This window comes from Rhyacophila brunnea, unplaced genomic scaffold (genome assembly GCF_057557595.1).
Source record: "Rhyacophila brunnea isolate RB1 unplaced genomic scaffold, BYU_Rbru_1.0 scaffold_12, whole genome shotgun sequence".
NCBI lineage: Eukaryota > Metazoa > Arthropoda > Insecta > Trichoptera > Rhyacophilidae > Rhyacophila > Rhyacophila brunnea.
In genome coordinates, this window is record NW_028232774.1 from 26,417,250 (window position 1) to 26,438,175 (window position 20,926).

Below are 20,926 nucleotides of genomic sequence, written 5' to 3' on the forward strand. Positions count from 1 at the left end.
CTATATACATCACTATGAACGTCTTTTAACCGAAGTAGGTAGGTACTTTAAAAAGAGTATGTTATTATAGACCCAACTCTCTTATAATATGCATTACTTAAAGTTAGTCATGTAAGTATAACGCACATTCAATATTTTATGACAGTCGGCGCTCTTTGTGTCCTTTACTTTTATGGCCTAAAGTAATAAAGTCAACCTTAATTCATAACTGCTACCACACCTGGTAGGATAAGCCAGTTCCCATTAATTTTGTGTTCCCTGGGTGAGTCTTATAATAATAATCAAGGGTGTCTTAGAATCGATGCAACATAGTATGTATTTTGTATTTATATATTTATTTTTAGTTCTGCGACAACAAGCAACAAACGGCAGAGGGTTATAGATTGGAACGATTACTTTATGGCGGCAGCATTTCTGGCAGGGAAGCGAAGCAAAGATCCCGTTTCACAAGTTGGGGCATGCATTGTTAATGGAGAAAAAAAAAATTGTTAGCGTGGGGTAAGATTTAATGGACAATAGATTTTCAGACTGATTGATGTTTCCGCTAAATGAGATAATCTTTTATTATTTGTGTGTTCAGATACAATGGATTGCCTTTCGGGTGCAGTGATGATGAATACTCATGGGCTAAAAAAGCAAAATGTTCTGAAGACAATAAAAGTATGTATGGTTAGTATTACAAGTTTATAATTACTTAGCATCGACATACAGTAAGTTCATTGTCACTTCATTTCTCTTGGTCTAATGACACGTCTGCCATGCCAGATCTTCAGAACATAGATCTCTCTAGTAACAACGCTGAAGGGCGTGGCTTATAAAATTTAAAATAATGTCAATATCATCTACATGTCTACATTTAATCTTGGATCAGTACCGATAACATAAAATCATTGTTTTTTTCCGACTAAATTTCCATAATTTTATAATTAAAATAATTTCTTTTTATTTACATCATTGTGCCAGATATAATAATATTAGTCAGTGGCGAAGACTCCATACTGGGCGATTATTTAAAGCCTACCTTCTTAAGAAAAATATATTTTAATTGTTTATTAAAATGTAGTCATTTAAATAATTAAGTACTTATTTATATTATTATATTTTATTAAGTACCTACTTATATACCAATTATATTATTTTATATTCTACAAAAATAATTTAATTTGAAAATGACACATGTCATATCTAGGAATGTATTAAGGCTATACTTCAGCTGAGGCACGGTCTAAAACGATCGTGACTACGCGACGCGCAGATTGTGCAAACGACGCGTGACGAACAAAACATATTTTGTCATAAAAATTCAACATGCATCCATTTAATGTTATGTTTATTGTTATTTAAGTAATAATAATATATTCATTGACATGTTTTGTTTTTCGAGTAAATAGGTAACATTTTTTAGTCATCTTTACACGATTTAAGAATTAATTCCTCCGACGCCATCACAAAACAAATTGACGTGCGAACAGGTCAACTATCGCTCTCCGACTGGCAATGGAAACGCATGCAAAATTACGTCCCACCTATTGCTGAAAATTATTTGCCGTTTCACTGAAGTATGCTCTTAAGCATAAATAAGCTGCCGGCTAGCAGTGTTTCTCAATGTTTTTACACGTCATGCACTCTGAAATAGGAGAAACGTTTTACGGACCACTAACGCAGAAATAAAAAATAATATTTATATAGCACAATCTAAATTTTCCGGAGTTGCTCGGGCGAATGAATAGATAATAATAAATGAAAAAGATATTTGTGAAATTTTCAAATTCAAAATAAAAAAAAATTATTTAAATTTTATTTATTTTTTAACTTTTATTACTTATGTAAAACAATAATAAAAAAAATATTAATTAAAAAGACATATCGTCGTTAATTTTCTACAAACTCGTAGGTATCTTAATTTTTTTGTCAGTTTTAAGTTATTTAATGTAATGTAGGTATTCAGAATTTGAATACGCACATATTCCACTAACAAGTATCTTTTACTTAAATATACTTAATAATATAATAGATTTAAGCAGTTACTAAAAAAATGTATCACAATAAAAGACTTATATAAATATTATAAACTTGTATCTTGAGATACCTGTTTTGTAAGTACACAGAATACTGAACTCCGACCAATGAATATACTGAAGTTCTTTCTCGTAAGTCGAGATATATGTTTAATGCAGTAATATTGTTGAATGATTCACAGTAGAGTTGCAACGCATTCTCGTATCTTCGACAATATGACTGATCGGTCGAAAGTATAGTGCGATAGATTGAAGAAACACAACATTTTTTCTTGAAAATATGAGTAACTATACTAAATAGATATTTCATAGAAGAAAATTTATTTCTGAATTAAAAATTGTGGGAATAAAGTAGTTTTTTGCCTCTCCTGAAAAGTTGTGTTTTTTGAGATACGTGGTTATAGAAAAGACACTACAATATCATATATTATAAAAATATTAGTAGGTACTGTCAACTCCCGTCAAGTCGAGATCGAGAAGATGCATTTCTCTTCTCGCTCAGTATGCTGGTTATCGTCTGTCATTGGGACTTGGGAGTGAACCAATAACACCTCGGAATTGTCGAAAACGGCAGTTTTTTATTTAGAAAAATACTATTTATTTAGGTGCTACATTTTTATACAATTTTTAATAATTTTTACGGAGGACAAGTTTGACACGTATTTATAGTATCGATATCTAGAAGCGTCTGCCCGCCAAAACTGCCGCTTTCAATCTCACTTACAACGAGAAGCGCAGTATAGATCTCTTCCGTTAAAAGCGGTATACAATCGCGGCACTGCATTTTTTTTGACATTCGGACAAACAACGTTGCCATGTATTTTTTTTTTTTTTCTTTCTCGCAATCAATCATTACTATGCGTCGGCTAGAAAATGGTTCAGGCATCTTTAGACCCCCAGAGGAGACATCCCCAAATGGGGACCATTCGGGGGTGTAACAGTACCTAGTTAAAAAATTCAGAAGTCAATCAGTAAATCCATATTTTTAATAATAGAAATTCTGGAATTTTGAGAAATGGTTTAAAAAAATTAATGCGAAATCCCAAAAGAAGTAGTTCTGTGTTATAATATTTGATATCCATGACTGTGACTGTAGCTTCAGCGTTGTTTCGGAATGACGAAGCGCTGCATTCACATCCATTCAATTTCTCTGTTTGGTTTTTATGACTATCACAGTAGGTAGCGTAGTAAAATATCTTATATTGAAAGGTAAAATAATATAATATTTTTTGTTCAGTAAAATATTAAAGATAAACAATATTTAAATTCAAGTACCTACTGTAAATATGGCTGTCCCAGGACTTTTTTGGACTACCACAATGTATCCACCTTCTGCAGGCACCATTTACCGCTGATACTAGCGGACTACTGCCTGTAGATGACTTAAGATACAGCTTATCTTAATTAGATTTGATGATCTCTTGATCTCTCGCAAGTTATTAAAAACTTTGGTACACATTAATATGATTTTTGATGCTGTTAAATACATAGGTACAGTATATTTTATTAATATTCTCTTGAATCCCGGAAGCAAAACTTTTACATTTATTCTAATCCAAGTCTCGGACCAGCGAGGCTATTCTAACATATCACTTAACATCCAAAAAGAGCTATATGTGATAAATATGTCAATTTATGTATTCAGGCAATTAATTATTACAATAAGCTAACCGTCTGTGGGTCTACTCTATACACAGGGCAGCTATCGACGGTAGTTTATCATATTTATGTATTTAGGTGGTTAATTGTTACAATAAATATACAAAACTACCGTCGATAGCCGCCTTGTGTATAGAATAGACCCACTAAACTGTCAAAAAGTGCTAACTTTTAACAGCCCCTCTCTTGCCTGTTGGCCTTAACTTTTAGGGCGAGATAGAGTACGTCAATTTTACATATTGAGAGTAATAATTGTTTGGCTGTTTTGAAAAATAATTATGTCATGGCCGCTGCTATAATTTATGGTTCCCTGCAAGCTGTCAAATATCGAGTGGCTAGTAGTACTTGGTGGTAACATATTAATATTTGTTTCACTACATGTTGCAATCGCAATGACATGACTAATAAAGTTGTAGGTTATGTTGATATGTTTGACGTTTCAACACAAAATTTTTGGGTTCAGGCAAATCCGCCACCATGAACATACCCGAATTTGACCGACATGTCAACCAACCTAAATTTTCGCCATACAGTACACTCTTAGTAATCCGCCACCACAAAAACTAGACAAGTGTCCAATTAGTGAAGGCGGCGGATTATAGTGCATACATACAAAATATAGTAAAAATTGAAACAGGTATTTCGTAATAATAGTTTTTTTTTTTGATAAATTTGTACTAGCAAATTACGGTTTTATTTATAATCAAAATCAAGTATTTACTAAATTATACATATTTATAAACTAGGTATATTAACAAAATATTAAACAGTAAATCACTTGACACAACCAATTCAGTGAGATTCAGAAACATTCAGTGAGGCAGATATTCTTGAATGACTTAGGATTCCTGGCTTTCCCTATGACCAAAAGCTTCAGTTTGTATGCCCACTTTCCTCCCTGGTACATTACTTTCTTCGCGATGAATGTACGTTTTACAAAGAAGAAGTTTCCAAAATAAGCCCATCTCATCTGCGTTGTATAATACTTGTACCCGGCGGACTACTGAATTTGACAATCGAATACCGGCGAATTATAGAGTTTGATTTTGTGCTTTTAATTAATAAAAATAACGGCGGATTATAGTAGTTGTTGGATAATCGAGCAGAGTGTACTGTACTACGAATTTACCAATTATTGTAGATAACCGCCTTGCGTATGGAATGCCTTAAGTGTTAATTTGGATCGATGAAAATAACGGAAACGTGCTAAGTGCTTACTGTTAAGAATAGATGCGCTGAAAGCTTAAGAAACCTTGTAATATAATGTATAGTTGGTGCAAGTTTTAGTAATATACAATATTATATAAATAATAGTTTTCATAATATCAAACAAAACGTCTTCCGCAATGAGACCTTGCTTCTCTGTTCTGTGGAATTTATGTGCCAATAAGTAATGCAGTTATGTATATTATTTGCAGTTTGCCATGCAGAAATGAATGCAATCTTGAACAAAAATTCTGCTGATTTGAAAAACTGCACCATCTACGTGGCACTGTTCCCTTGCAACTCTTGTGCCAAGATTATTATTCAATCAGGAATAAAGGAAGTCGTCTACTTGTCCGACAAATATGCTCACAAAAAAAAGACAATTGCATCAAAGAGGATGTTGAATTCAGCCGACGTGAAATATCGGTAAGACTCACCAATCACAATTAATCACCCCTATGATAGCAGGGTCAGTGGTAATCGGGGAAAGCGTGGGTTTCGGCACCTGTGACTTTTCTTCGAGGTGGAGCGTGACTAAACATTTCAAACTTTACATGTATCATATTATTATTAATTAATTGTAGGTGAACATTTTTTTAAAATTTTAAACATGATAATATTTCATAGTCAGTGCTCGAAATTGACCGGAACACACAGCTCCAATTTTTGAAATCCTCGAGACTACTGCTTGTGGAAATATTAAAAATGGCTCTCCGTTTTAGTATTTTTTAATCAAGTAAAAAGAAACTTGACGTATCGTTTACCACTATTTCTATCGTCAATAATAAGATTTTGTTTGTTACAAAGATTTTTGGTCTTCGTAATAACTATCCAATTGTTGCTTCAGTGAACAGACTTTTTAGTAAGTGTTACTCATAAAAAGAATGTGTGTTATTTCAACAGATACTAATCGGTGACGAAGGGTTTTTAGGACAATGTGTTATCATTAGATACCTAACAGACTTGGTCATTGCTATTTCTATGTTATTTTTATAAACCAATACATATTATTCATTTTGTTTTATTTTTCAGGCAATACACTCCAAAGAATTTGAAAGTAACGATTGATTTCAGTGAAATAGATGGGGATTCTGAGGACTAATAACCGGATATGACATCACATAATAATGAAAACAGTTAAATTAATCTTTATTCAGGACCCACGGTCCTGTGTGAAGTTGGTCACTGTTGTTACGACTTATCGCATTGGCATCTATTATATATATTATTACTAAGAGGCAGAAAGTTGAAATAAGAAGACATAATATATAATTATCAGAAAAATATATATTTTTATATTATATACCTATTAATAACTAGACATTTTACTTAATTTTAGCGATAAATCATTTTTATATAATGTTTTCCGACTTTGTAATAAGTATTTGTGTAAGAAATTGAATGCATATGACAAAGGAAACAATATTCCTAATGCATAACTGCATAATAATACCATCGATATTTTCACGGCATTTTATGCAACTTCCTATCTGATATAAATATATCCTATAATATTATGTTAGGTATAGGACAGTGGAGGCGTCTAATAACAAAAACTGATGAAGCGTATAATTCAATATTAGTGTCACTTGTCAGGCATAATTAATTGGTTTTATCGCTAGTTGCTTTTTTCTGTTGTATTTTGTTTCCAAACTATAATAATATGTATCAATTAGCTGATTAACCCTTATTTCCTACATCCATGAAAAGTAAATGTCAAAATCTATTTAAGTAGATAGATATGTCACTTTAAATAAATTGTTTGGGTAAATCGTTTTTAGAATGATTTTGTGGCATCCATTACATACATAAGATAAAGACCATTACATACTGTGCGAAATTTCCTAAGATAGATTTTGACTATAATTGTGTGGACTTATCGGTTTTTGTTATTAGAGCCTCAATTCGGCAATATATATTTTGTAATATTATATTCTGATATAGTAGGTAATACGAATTTGTGTAAGAAATTGAGTTTGTGTGACAATTATTTATGGCAATTTATTTGTAATGCAATTATAACTGGGAATGTCTCGGGAGGAGTTACTCAAGACTGAGGTTGCCATGCACGTGTATTGACTGGGTTTACATGTTCAGAGTGCCCATTGGATAGAGAAACAAGGCTAAACTAAAGACAGTTATCTGGGAAACCGCGCCATTCTAAAATAACTGCAAAAAGGGGCAATTTTAATCAGTATCTAACCGACCAATCCTTATTATTTTATATCATTATTAATTGTAACATTCAATATTTGGTTTGTTAAGGTTTCTCTGATGCAGTAAAAATATTTTTTAATTGCGTATTCATAGTATTAGTGTATTTTTTATAAGAATTTTTTCAAAAACATATATTTTTTCAGTATTTTGATCATTTTAAGTAGATATATTATTTTTAGGTACCTACCTACTTATTAAAAAAAATATGTCTTCTATTTTGTCTTTGTTTTTGTAAAATGGTCCTACATTTATCCTACATTTTCAACTATTACATGCTATATTTAGTTCAAAAATCTGGAAGCCCTACCTAATATCATATTATGATAAAATTACGGTTCTACCTAGTTTTTAGTCCAACCATGGATGTACGAAAATAATCTATCTATACCAATAATAAAATTGGGGTCTGGGTTGGTTTAGTTATAACCAGGGCTTTTTTATTTAAAAAAAAAGGTGCCGGAACTCACTTCTTGCCAAACAATTTACCTATTGTACAAATGTCGTATATTTGAATAAAAGTATGTAGTGATTTCCATGGTACCCACATCCTGAAATGGGCCCCCTACATATCACTAAGGTTAAAGGCAGTGTGATACTCTATAGTAGCGTTTAGATTAGCGTTACTTAGCGTTAGATTACAAAAAAAGTCCTGGTTATAACGTTAAACTATTTGAGCAATATTGATAAAACTTGCACAGATTTTAGAACACTGATTAGGTATGTACATAGATACGAATTAGTTGACTTTCATCTCGAATCTTGATATTTCAAAAGCCACTTATAGAAAATATTGCACTTTCAACATTATGAGATGAGGTGCGACAAAGAAGTCTATTTGTTGTGTATATTCGTCTCATTTTACTGAATGACTGAAATATTTCAAAAAAATATTCTAATGATTGTGCACGATCTTGGTATTTGGGGTTTCACTTCAAATTAAGTACCTACCATAAAATGAGATTTCAAACTCAGTTACCTCCAAATTCCACCATTTTGAGATAATCGCAAAAACCGTCAAGCACATAGATTATTTTCTTTTTGAAAGCACATTCATAAAAAAAATAAAAAAGGTGGCTAGCAAAATAAAAAATGTCCTTAGTGTCATTTCAATTAATAAATTTTTTATTCAAAGTTAGTCGTAATAATTACAAGATGAAAAGAACTTTTTGTATACAACGTTTTTAAATTCTCTGTTGAATCATATAAACATGACTTGACTAGCTAAAACGATCAAAAAAAATTGTACTTGATAGAAATAATACTGAAATGTCAATCATATTGATTTCCATAGTAACGCACGTATATATTAATAATTTAGTTACTAGGACCCCAGACCCCTAGCAACCAATAATAGTGGATTGGGTTACGGATTTCTTCCGAAATAACTTTTCATACAAAACAGAATTAACTGAAAATTAATTCAATTCTACTTAAAGATGGCTTAAAGTATTAAAAAAATGCATTGGCATCGTGTTCTGATATATTCTAAGAGTTTCAAATGTCTAGCTAGTCGGGAAGTTAGTTAAAAATCAATTGCAAGATTTGTACCGGACAAACAACCACCGGACGAATAAGAATACGAACTAATAAAAACGTTGTAAAAAATGGCAGCTGATGGTTTATAAATATAAAAACTTTGCAATCATCCTCCGGTTTAATTATATTTAAAAAATAACAAACGGAGCTTGATTTGATATTTTGTGAATGTAAAATCTTTACGTATAGTTTATTATCTATGATAAAATCTCTATGGAATATACAAACAGACCTATATTTATCTGGAGAATGGCCAAAAATGGAACTACGAACTACCATAGGCCGCCATATTGAAAAACGTCACTTGAGTGTCATATTTTGTCAGTTATGAGTCGTGATTGGGTAGTTTTCGATAGTGGTTCTCTCATTTCATTCTTCATATAAGTTTGTAGGTCTGTATGATGGAAAGGTGGGTAGGTACCTACCTCAAAACAAATAAAAATGCAATTTACCGACTTTGAAACTAATAACCTCAAATGCATGTCTAAACTGAAAACCAGACAATAACAATAGAAAACTGAAGATTTTGGTTACCCATTTGCAAAATATGAAGCTTAATTTCAAATTCTCTAAGCTGAAAACGAAATAAATTAGACGATAAACGTTAAAAATTTTTGGCCGACATCTTGTTACCTACCCATTTATTTGAAAAATATTTTTATACCTACTACCTACTTATGTAAAATTATATATTATAAGAACGGGGGTTTTAGTTCCGACGACACCGAAAATAGTGTCTCTGTGGAAAATAGTTTTTGTTGTCTAAATAAAATGTTATTTTCCTTAAAAATAAGGCAGTCACTGTACTTTGGTCTCGAATTCGATTTTACAAAACTTGGCAGCCGCGAATTCAGTGTTGCCAACCGTACTATAATTATAGTATTTGTACTATAATTTTTGGCCGCGTAATATGTACGATATAAAACAGGTACCTAAAGTACGCCCAAAATACCATAATTTTGAAAATTTGTGAAAAATAGATAAAAAAAGAGCTAGAGCTGTTCGGGAGTTTTGTCTAAAAAACGAAACGTTAATCACCTTACATCTGAATATTTTGCAACAAAAAAACGAGATGCTAATCACCTTACATTTCAATTTTCGTCTAAGAAAACGAAACGTTAGTTACTTAACATTTGAATTTTTGTCTAAAAAGGGTAATGTTGATATTACTATAAATACACGTAATTTTTGGAAAATGCAGAAAAGTATTCGTCATTCAACGCGTAGGTACTATACCACATAGAAAATATGGCAACACTGGCCACGATCCTTCGTATTTATTGTCTATGGTTAAAACTAAAAGCGCGGGAATTGGCATTTGGCATGTCGTCGTCGGCATTCCTTCACTCACATTTTGGGAAGTGACATTTAGTATTATTTACTACTTTTCTAACAAAACAATTTTGTTGAGTTTAGATTGTCCAACCATCTTGCTTTATATTCGTGATCCGTAATATACGTATAAAAGAATTATACACGATGGAAAACCTCCAGATTAGCAGGTGAGCATATCTTAAAATAATATTAAGTAAAATATAGGTTATCAACTAAGTGTTGACATTGTTTAGAGCTTGCATGTTACTAGGTAACATAATTTATTTATACATATAAATTGATCATACATCAATATCATAATCGAGTCTATTGAAACGATTATTTATTTAAGTAAGATTATGCCTGGTCCATCGACATACATCAGTTCCCTGTAAAAAATAAACATTGTAGTTTTCGAAGATTCTAGGTGTGTCATTAGATTTTGCTGAAAGAGTCAGAAGCCATGACATTTTTGGTAAATGTGCCAGGCGGGAACCGCGCTAATTGTCATAGCCGATTTTGGCAAAACTCATGAATTACAAGAATGAAAACCTAACCTAACCTATACTAACCCAACCTAACAAATAATCCAGGATATCGGTTATTTTCAAAATGTGTTTGCCGCTGGCTTCCCCATAACTGACTTGTACCCTTTCTTTTAAGACCAAACCTAACCTACCCCAACCTAATATAATCTTAGTGAATGATAATGATGCATAGAAATGTATGAAAGTTTCATATTTTAAATTAATAATTATTGGATCGAAAAGCATCTGCGCTGACAGAAAAAGGAAGGATGGTATAAACTGTTTTCGTAAAAAAAAATATAAACGCTCATGCGGGCATCTGCGGCATAATTACCACAAAAACCAAATACAATGACATTACCTATATTTAGCGTTGCCATACGTTTCACTACTCAGTCTCGTATTACTATTTGTCCCATTTTCTCCCTAAACTCTGCGCGGTGGCATCACGGATATCTCACCATCTATGAGTCAGTCTCAACTGTCAGTGCTCGTGGACGCTTGTTTGTTTCACATGTGTGTAATAAAATAAATAATTGCTTACTCTCCCGCAGATCGAGTATATTAAGTAACCCCATTTTTATACCTGTAATAAAAGATGCCAAAGAGGAATTGTCATTTTAAAGATGAATGACTTGCGCCCAATTTTATAATTATTATGTGAAAGAAGAAAATGATGGTAAAACCCTCCTCCCACGGCGCAACTGAAATCTGACGGAACTGGTTGGTGATAGAATTCATAAATTGACCAATGTGATGCTTCGCACACGGCGCTACTGAAACCCACTTTAAATAATAATCACATAACCTCAAACTGTCAAACTGGACCATCAGCGGTTTTGTACAAAAACTGACAACACGCACGCTGCTGCATTTACTCGAATACAATAAGGTTATTTCAATTTTGCTTATCTTGTACTTTTGACGTCTTGCATTGTCATGGTTTTTATAGCATGATGCTTGTTAAACAGTGCTACCAATTTTGGTAAGAAAATATGATTTTTCACCGAATGTACTGATATTGGTACCACTGTTTTACGGTGACTGGAAACTTGAGAGACCGTGCTACTAGCATGTCGCGTCTCTTCGCGACCGTTTTGTAACAGAGATTCCAGTATCGCCGTCAGCGAGCCGCCATTGAAATACATTAGCTAGATACTGGTTGAAATTTTAGTTTCAGTTCCGTCAGATTTCGGTTGCTCCGTGAGAGGAGGGCCTAAAATCAACTTTTAAATATGACTGGGCTGAAATTTTGCCTAAAAAGGATTAGCCTTGCATTATTTTCTTATTTTACATGTTTATTTTATTAGATTGCTTAAACTTTATCGATTTTTTATCAATAAAGTAAAATTAACCATTACCTACCCACTTTTTTCATGTTTCATTTATTTAGCCCTTAAATGTCCCATATCAATGCTTGGCAATTCTGGCAACCCTACCTATATTACCATATTGCAGGTATGTCCAATTTAAGTAGGCTTGATGATCTTAAACAAACATTATTATATTTGGCTGAGGACACCGAGATGTTACAGATTAAACAACACTACGTATCCTTCACCATAACAAAGAAATGCTCAATGCAAAGTTTTTGTATTCTTTTGAGCACTCACAGCACCCATTGTTTACTCTTATATTGTGCAAAAGCCTATTACATGACAGTAAGAGGAACTACATGTCAATTTAAAGCTCGGGGAATCACATCTTCTGTTTCTCATACTCCTGCGGCAGGCCGTTAGTGATGCAATACAAATTAAGTGATACGACAAGGTCATGCCGGCTTCCTCATGGTTAATTTTAAAATGACTTTCTCGTAAGCTGGTTAAGGAAGTAAATAAGTGTAGTAACGGTAAATGTTAAGAGGTAAACTCAATTACTTATATCATATTTTATTACAACTCAATTCCTATCGATCAACCAAAATCCATTCAGCAATCGACCGGTTAATCAATGTGCTGGATGTACCTGCCATATTGCATCGATTATAAGACACACGTTTTTTTACCTATTTCCACTGTGAAAAATAGAAAAAGGCCGAGATCAATAATACTGAGTTCAAATGTAAACCTGAAACTGAAGAATTTTCAAACTCGACAATTTTTTTATGATATTACAGATTTTCGAAATACATAAATAATATTGTACTGCTGTTTATCATCATTGTATAAGTTTCATCTTCGTAATAAATGGTTATATTTAATATCATTATTAATATTTAAAGAGTAATAGCCGTTTACACATGCATGGTTTTACTGCTGGCAGTATACATTGTTGCGACCATAACAATAAAATGTAAATATAAACACGCATTATCGGGCAAGTTGCAAGATTGCATTTTCATGTGATAGTCCAAGTTCGCAATACGTGCGCTTATCTGTCAAATGGCATCACACAACGACAACAATGTGTCTCGCTTACTCTTGAAAAATAAGATTGGCGAGACAGTCAGCACTTTTACGTGTTAACAGTTATTGTTGTGATAGTTTAATTTCCAAGCTATTGCTGACAGAATATCCATGCACATGTACAGGCTATATAAGGGTGCGTCTTGTAAAAGATACGATAATGTGTGTATATATTTTTTTTTTTCTAGTCCTGTGAAAAAAAGTCAAGACAAACGGCGAAATTTTATAGATTGGGATGATTACTTTATGGCGACCGCATTCCTGGCTGCGAAGCGCAGCAAAGATCCCGTTTCACAAGTTGGGGCCTGCGTTGTTAATGAAGAAAAAAAAATTGTCGGAGTGGGGTAAGATTTAATGGACAATAGATTTTTAGACCGATTGATGTTTTCGCTAAATGAGATAATCTTTATTATGTGTTTGTTCAGGTACAATGGAATGCCGATCGGATGCAGTGACGATGAATACCCCTGGGGTAAAAATGCTGAATGCGATTCTGACAATAAATATATGTATGGTTGGTATTACAACTTTATAATTTTGCAAACACATCGCCGCTAAATTTTCCTTGGTCCAAAGTCACACACTGTGTCTTTTGCCACGTCAGAAATACAGCGCATAGATTATACTAGTAGAAATGCTTCCTACGCCTCTTTTGTCCTGTAACTTTCCATGCATTATGAGTGAAAACATATCATATTTCTCATAGCTGAAAATATGGCCGAAGTATGCAGCTTCTTTGTTTTTGTTGTGTTAGTTGTTACCCACCACAATTATAAAACATGTACATACACAATGATCATTCGGTCAAATGCTCCGCGAACAACGCATTATTTGCTCTCAATGCTATTCGATGCCCAATGCTCAAAAGCTGACGGCAATAATGTATACGGTGAACTGCACGTACAATTTACCGGACATCAAATTGTTGTCACCAATACAGTATTTTTTATAATATAAATATTTCATTTATTTAATTGTTAACTATTTTTTTATTCAACGAATAATTCACAAGATTTAAAAATATAACATTCTTTGTATTGAACATACATAATTTTGAAAACACATCTTACATAGTTAAATGTTAACATAGTTTATGATTTTCTCCATACATTTATTCACTTTTATTACGAGCTACTTCTCGGGTATACCGAGCAAAACTGTTAATGTATTGAGCGTTTAAAAACAACATTTTCTTCCCTAAGCAATAAAATCTGACCAGGGAGTTAACTAGACCGATGCCGCCGGGATCGAACTACGTTTACAGACCTACAAACTTATCTGGAGAATGGCCAAAAATGGAACTACGAACTACCATAGGACGCTATATTGAAAAACGTCATTCGAATATTAGATTTTGTCAGTTACAAGTCGTGATCGGGTAGTTTTTAACCCATCTCATTCTCCAGATAAGTTTGTAGGTCTTTATGACACTAGTTAAGTGTCTAAGTACCTAATTGGTGTTTTCGCCGACAACATTGAAAAAGTATCCACGCATATGGTTGAAATTGCATGTAAAAATTCCAAGTTTTGTAAAGTCAGTAGGTACCTACCAGCGCCGGTGGCTCAGCACTTAATTGCAATAAACAGCTTCTTTTGTAGTTTATGAATGCCATGCTTGTTTTGGGGATTTTTACGATGGTTTTCAGATTTTTCATGTTCTTTGCTTAACACATTGATCGCCAACCAGTTTTACATAAAATAGTTAAAAAATGATTATTTGTTTCTAAGGTATTATTTGATAGGTTATGAAAGAATATAATGTTTTTTTTCATTTTGATGATTTTTTTACGTAAATATTGGTTTTTATGATGTGCCGGCCACATGTGTCCATCGCGGCCCCAACAAGTTAATTTATTATATTGCGCCGGGCCAGCCATTTCGCCGGTCACCTGTCAATATGTGTTGACGAGAGCATGGTGCCATTTCGAGGTCGAATTATATTTAGATAGTATAATAAACAGAAAAGGCACAAATACGGAATAAAAGTTTTCAAATTGGGTAGTATAATTAATAATACCTGGATACACATAAACTGGAAATATACGTATACATACATTATAATCATTTTTGTAATTCTATTTTTTTATTATTTACATAATTTTTATAACTTACATTTTTATAATCTATTTAATTTTTATTTTTATATCAATAAAAACACGTTTACAATTTAAAAGGAAAACTTTTTTTTTCATTATGTACATTCTTTACATTAGTGAGCCTATATTTTGTGACTGGGAAGACATATTTTCAGGCCAAGTGGCAGTAATATACAGAAGGGCCATGCCGGTCACCGCGTATCGAAAAATTCACTTCACGAGTGCCCGCCGGCGCTGTAGAACAACTCTAAGGTAGGTCTTCTTTGCCGGTCACCGGTGACCCCCATGGCCCCCTTAACGTAATCCAATGCCGGTCACCAGTGACCCCCATGGCGATCAACGTGTTAAATAGAACGTGGTGTGAAAAATTTTATATAACGATATAACGAGCAAATACAGTCAGTCTCATCTTTATCGTAATAACTAAGTTCGACTGTATTATTGTTTCGTTTAGACAGGGTTTAATTGAATTTTAAAAACTAACCAGCACCATCTGCAAATTGTATTCGGAGGGCCCAATGCACAACCGTCTATCATAACTAAAATTTCCTTAGCACAAAATACTATGCAGAAAGCCTGTCATAGTTATGATCGAGTTGTCTATGGTCCACCAGATCTGAAAGGGTGGGAATTAATCGCACAATGCAATAATCAAAATTCACAAAAAAAAAATAACTTTAACATTTGGAAAGTAGTTTTCACACATAATAAATGATTTCACAAATAAATAAATGAAATCACATAAAATAGTTTGTTTCACAAAACAAAAATCATAAATCACTCATTGTAAATATAAATTCACTCAATTTTGACAACTGCACACATTTGTAAAATTGTTTTCACCGATAAATAATATGTCGCACAAAGAAACAGTAGAAATTAACAAATGTCAAACTAATAATTGTAGCAGCAATACAATTTATTAGAAGGCAATCGAAAAAATGATGGTTAGGTGTCAATATAATTAATGTTTAACGCAGTAATATAAATATGTATATATTCGTGCTGCTATTGTTCATATAAAATTATTATTTGATGTAAATCTACAACCAAATAACACCACCTAGGTATATCTTTTTCGGTTCATCGATATACATTTTGGTAAATGTGGCGCAGATGCCGTCATGAGATTGTATAAGTATATTTTTTGAACTAAACCTAACCTAACCTAACCTAATCTAACCTAACCTAATCTAACTTAACCTAACCTAACCTAACCTTTTTTTTTTTTTTTTGCGGCGGGGGGAAATCTTTTCAAGACACCACCAGCAGTCAGCGGCGACTGACTGGTAGTAGTGTGGGATTCTTACCCACTAAAACCCCCCTCCTCTTCCCAGCTGCTCTCCCGGAATCCGCTTTTATGCATTGCTTCAGGAGGGCAGCTATGTCCTTGCATTATATTATGCCGCTACTCTTCCTCCCCTCGCCGGGATCTTTCCTCCTCTTCCTTGCTCTGCATCACTGACAATGCAAACTCCACCCACGCCGACCATGATGCAGCGTTCTCCAGCATGGAAGGAACCATTTTTGTCAGCGTCATTGCTTCCTCGCCAACCTAACCTAACCTAACCTAACCTACCCCAACCTAATATTACCTAATATAATCTTAGTTTGTGATAATGATGCATTTCAAATTTTAAATTAACAATTAATTATTGGATCGAAAAACCTATGCGCAGACAGAAAAGGGTATTTATTATAATTGTCTACATGGAATAAACTGTTTTCGTAAAAAAAAAACATAAAAGCTCATGACGGCATATGCGGCACAATTACCTAAGTTTTAATTAACGTCACTTTTTAAATAGGTACTTATAGTATTATTTGAATCTGAAAGTAGGTACCTAATACATACTTATGTTTTGCCAAAATATTGATTAAAATCATTAAACCTATTTTTCTTAGTGTTTGTGTTCATTTACGATTAATTAGTTACAATAGTATATTGATACGTGAAGACTACTTTTTCCTTAGTGCAAATCGATCATTTGAGAGTTGTAGTTGATTTGTGAATCCATTTCCTATGTGACGAACATCTTTTTAAATGTTGTCAGCGCTTTGTGAAAACAGTCTATTCAATTGTGCGAATATATATTCCCCGATCTGAAATAGCTTCACTCTGTTTTTCTATTGAAAATAATACCATATATAAAAAATGTCTTTTCCATAATTTAGGTAAATTATTTTGTAATTGTTGAACGATGATAATAATGACAACTGCACTTTATAAATGCAATAACTATAAATACACAATTAATATTTAATTATAATACTTTTATGTATCCGTTATCAGTCATATGTGATTTCACAGGCCCCGTAAGATATTTTTTTAACATGGTAACATTAGTATCAAGCGCCAAACGAAACATTTATCGATCTTGACATAGTTCTTTGGGCTGAAGTGCAATAATTAGTAATACTATAACAATGAATATTCCACACGTGCGATTGTGCGTATGTACTGTTATATAGACACGCAATTTTATTTTGACATCTGTCACTTGTCAGTGGTAAAGTGCACTGCTTACTTGACCTACCTTTTTCCGTAAAATTTACTTTCAAAATGACAGTTCGTTTTTGTATGGATACAGAAGGCGACGTGTTCATAACTCTTTAATTTATAGTTACCACATGGTTTTCGGTTCCTTAAGGAAAAATTGGTAAGTACGAATAATTTGCATATGCGTAAATGCACAATTATTGTGCATTGGGCTCTTAGTTCAATGAAAACAAATACGTTTGACAAAGTTCAGTATGCACTATTTATATTGAATCTTCATAGAATACCTCCACCCTCACCACCGATCTGTGTAATGTATAGTAATTTGATATCAAACAGAATGTCTTCCGCAATGAGACCTTTTGCTTCCCTGTTTTGTGGAATCTATGTGCCAATAAGTAATGCAGTTCTGTGTGTTATTTGCAGTTTGCCATGCAGAAATGAATGCAATCTTGAACAAAAATTCTGCTGATGTGAAAAACTGCACCATCTACGTGGCACTGTTCCCTTGCAACTCTTGTGCCAAGATTATTATTCAATCAGGAATAAAGGAAGTCGTCTACTTGTCCGACAAATATGCTCACAAAATTGAGACAATTGCATCAAAAAGGATGCTGAATTCAGCTAACGTGAAATATTGGTAAGACTCATCAAACAATCACTCGTATGGTGGCGGGCTCAATGCTGTATTGGGGTCAGCACTCTGCGACCTTTAAGACCGAGCGCATTAATTTCAAAATTATATAAATAGATTATCTACAACGTTTAAGGAATGTCCAGGGTTATGCTCTGAATATACCATAAAAGCTCCATTTTGACCTACGCTGAGCATGTGGGCCCTTAAGGTACCTATAATCCATAATCATCGGTAAACTGAATGTATTTCCCCAGCACCAAAATATTAAGCTTTAAGCAAGTATATTAGTTAAATATACATACTTAGAGCGGAATGCAGAAACATTTGTCATAACTAAAATTTCCTTAGCAGAAAACACTATGCAGAAACATTGTCCTTGATCATTTCTATTGAAAATAATACCATATTTAAAAATTCTCTTTCCTATAGTTTAGGTAAATTATTTTATAATTGTTAAACGATGACAAAAATATGATAACTGCATTTTATAAATGCAATAACTATAAATACATATTAATATTTAATTATAATACTCTTATGTTTTCGTTATAAGTCATTATACGTAATTCCACAGGCACCGCAAGATATTTTTTTAACATGGTAACACTAGCGTCAAGTGTCATTCTTCACCTGGCATTTTGTATTTCTGCGGGCTGGCGTATAAAAGTAAAATAATATTCTGCAAGTACATGCCAAACGAATTAACACTATCAATATCAATATTGAGATACATTGTTAAATGAATTTGAGTGCATGGACTGTTTTATAGATATGCGAATTCATTTTGACAGCAGCTGTCAGTGGTAAATGGTAATACAGAAGGGAGCGTGTTCATAACAAAAGTAGTCTATGGTTAAGGATTCCTTAACTCTATACTCAGGATTGTCTATAGTTAAGTCATGCTTTTCGGCGACTTATCCTTAGGATCGTAATCTTAGATTGTGCATTCCGCTCTTACAGCCTAAGTTTTTTATTCCCTTCCATATCATTACTATATTATCCACAAAATTATAGTTTCATATTTTTTGTTTTATTTTTCAGGAAATATGTTCCGAAGAATATGAAAATAACGATTGATTTCAGTGAGATAGATTGGAATAATACGAACCAATCGCCACATATGCCATTAAATAATATAGAGAATGATCCAATTAATCTTTAATCCAGGATCGACGGTCCCATGTGAAGTTGGATTTTTTGCTACGATTCTGACAATCTGTTTAACCCATTGGAGACAATCGGCGCACAATTTAACGCCGCTATTCACCAAGTGATTGGACAATCCTTGTCCTTGATAAAAATGTTTTATTTTTTAATTTTAGATATTTCTTAAAACCTTACAAATTTACTAACATAATTTAAAAAAAAAATGAATACAAGTGTTCGAACACCTGCACAAAAGTTTTGAAAAAATATTTAAATTAATCAAATAATATATAAGTTCTAGCAGTGTTACTAAACTCTTGTTACATTTACTACAAAATTTAATCTGGTCGTTGGTCCAGCTTTTTCTCCTTTTCTGTCTGTCTCCAATGGGTTATGGAGTGAAAGTGGCGGAATGATGAATTAATACAGAGATACTATTATACCCCGTTTACGCGTGCACGGATTTACTATTGACACTAAGTATTATCGCGGCCATAACAAGAAAATGTATGGGTAAACATGTATTATCCTGCAGTTGCATGAATCAAAAAAGTTTGGAAGCTTCTGAATTTTCATGCGATAGTAGGGATCTTTTTGATCTGATATTTGATCTTGATACAACGATAGTGGCGAACCTGCCGGGAAAAAATGAACTATCCTCATCTTGAGGTTAACCGATTTTCACTGAAATGAAATGACAACATCGCTTCTCGCTTACTCTTGAAGAATGAGATTGGGGAGACAGTCAGGTCTTTTACGTGTAAACAGTTATTGTCACGATGGTTTAAGATACGCACTATTTCTGCCAGTAAATCCTTGCACGTGTACAGGCACTATTAGTGTTGAAATTATGCAATGTTCTTATAGTTATGGAAAAAAAATTTATGTATTTTATACCCCATATATACCAATAACTAAACATTTTAATTTTGTGATAAGTAATTTTTATGGTGTTATATTTTGTGATGTTCTCTGACTTACGTAATACGTATTTGTGTATGAAATTGACTTTATATTATAATGGAAACAATATTCCTGATATATAACAACACCATTGCTATTTTATAGATTGTTATAGGGTGGATGTAGGCTGTGGAGATGCAAGCAACATAAATAGTGCACACTAAACTTTGTCAGTCATACTTATTTGCTTTCATTGAACTAAGAATACAAACTGCAGATAGTGTTTGAGTTTTTAAAATTCAATTAAACCCCGCCTTACCAAACCAACCTCTTGGCTGCCGTAAAATGCCCTTGGCAATACCTCACAGGTCAAATATAATTTGCGAAAAAAAAAAATTAAAATACTACGACATCTCTAAACCACCTAGTGGCACCTGTAGCATAGGTTGCCGGGTGCTGTTATTATAATAAAAATATGGGGACTGTCGACAAAGCTGACATGATGCTTAGCGACTTGTGCATTGTGCGAAACCTCGCTGGACGAGCGAAAACTGTTGTGAAGCAGTATCACATCTGCCCGCTTCACAGAGATACAACAACGGCTGATGTTTTAACCTATTTAAATAAGTTATGTACCGCTGATTTCACAGTCGTGAAAATTAAATCAAGGGGGGACTACGCATCCTTCAAGGTAGGTATCCCTTCTGATGTCACGGACACTGTTTTGAGGGCGGATAACTGGCCACTTCACTCATTCATAAA

The 20,926-nt window shown here is 33.3% G+C and overlaps 2 protein-coding genes across 2 annotated transcripts; both read left to right on the plus strand.

Annotated features, from left to right (window-relative positions):
• Positions 1 to 384: 384 nt before the first annotated feature.
• On the plus strand, positions 385 to 5,985 carry LOC147078004 (deoxycytidylate deaminase-like). Its single transcript, XM_085940049.1, is given in 5 exon segments — positions 385 to 477; positions 479 to 498; positions 581 to 669; positions 5,096 to 5,309; positions 5,916 to 5,985. Coding segments are annotated over 5 exon segments (471 nt in total). The 5' UTR covers positions 385 to 399.
• Positions 5,986 to 9,970: 3,985 nt separating this feature from the next.
• On the plus strand, positions 9,971 to 20,549 carry LOC147078005 (deoxycytidylate deaminase-like). The gene is made up of 5 exons (XM_085961065.1): positions 9,971 to 10,138; positions 13,071 to 13,226; positions 13,308 to 13,396; positions 17,905 to 18,118; positions 19,157 to 20,549. The coding sequence occupies exons 1-5, from the start codon at positions 10,116 to 10,118 to the stop codon at positions 19,275 to 19,277; spliced, it is 603 nt and encodes a 200-aa protein (XP_085817191.1). The 5' UTR covers positions 9,971 to 10,115; the 3' UTR covers positions 19,278 to 20,549.
• The last annotated feature ends 377 nt before the right edge of the window (positions 20,550 to 20,926 follow it).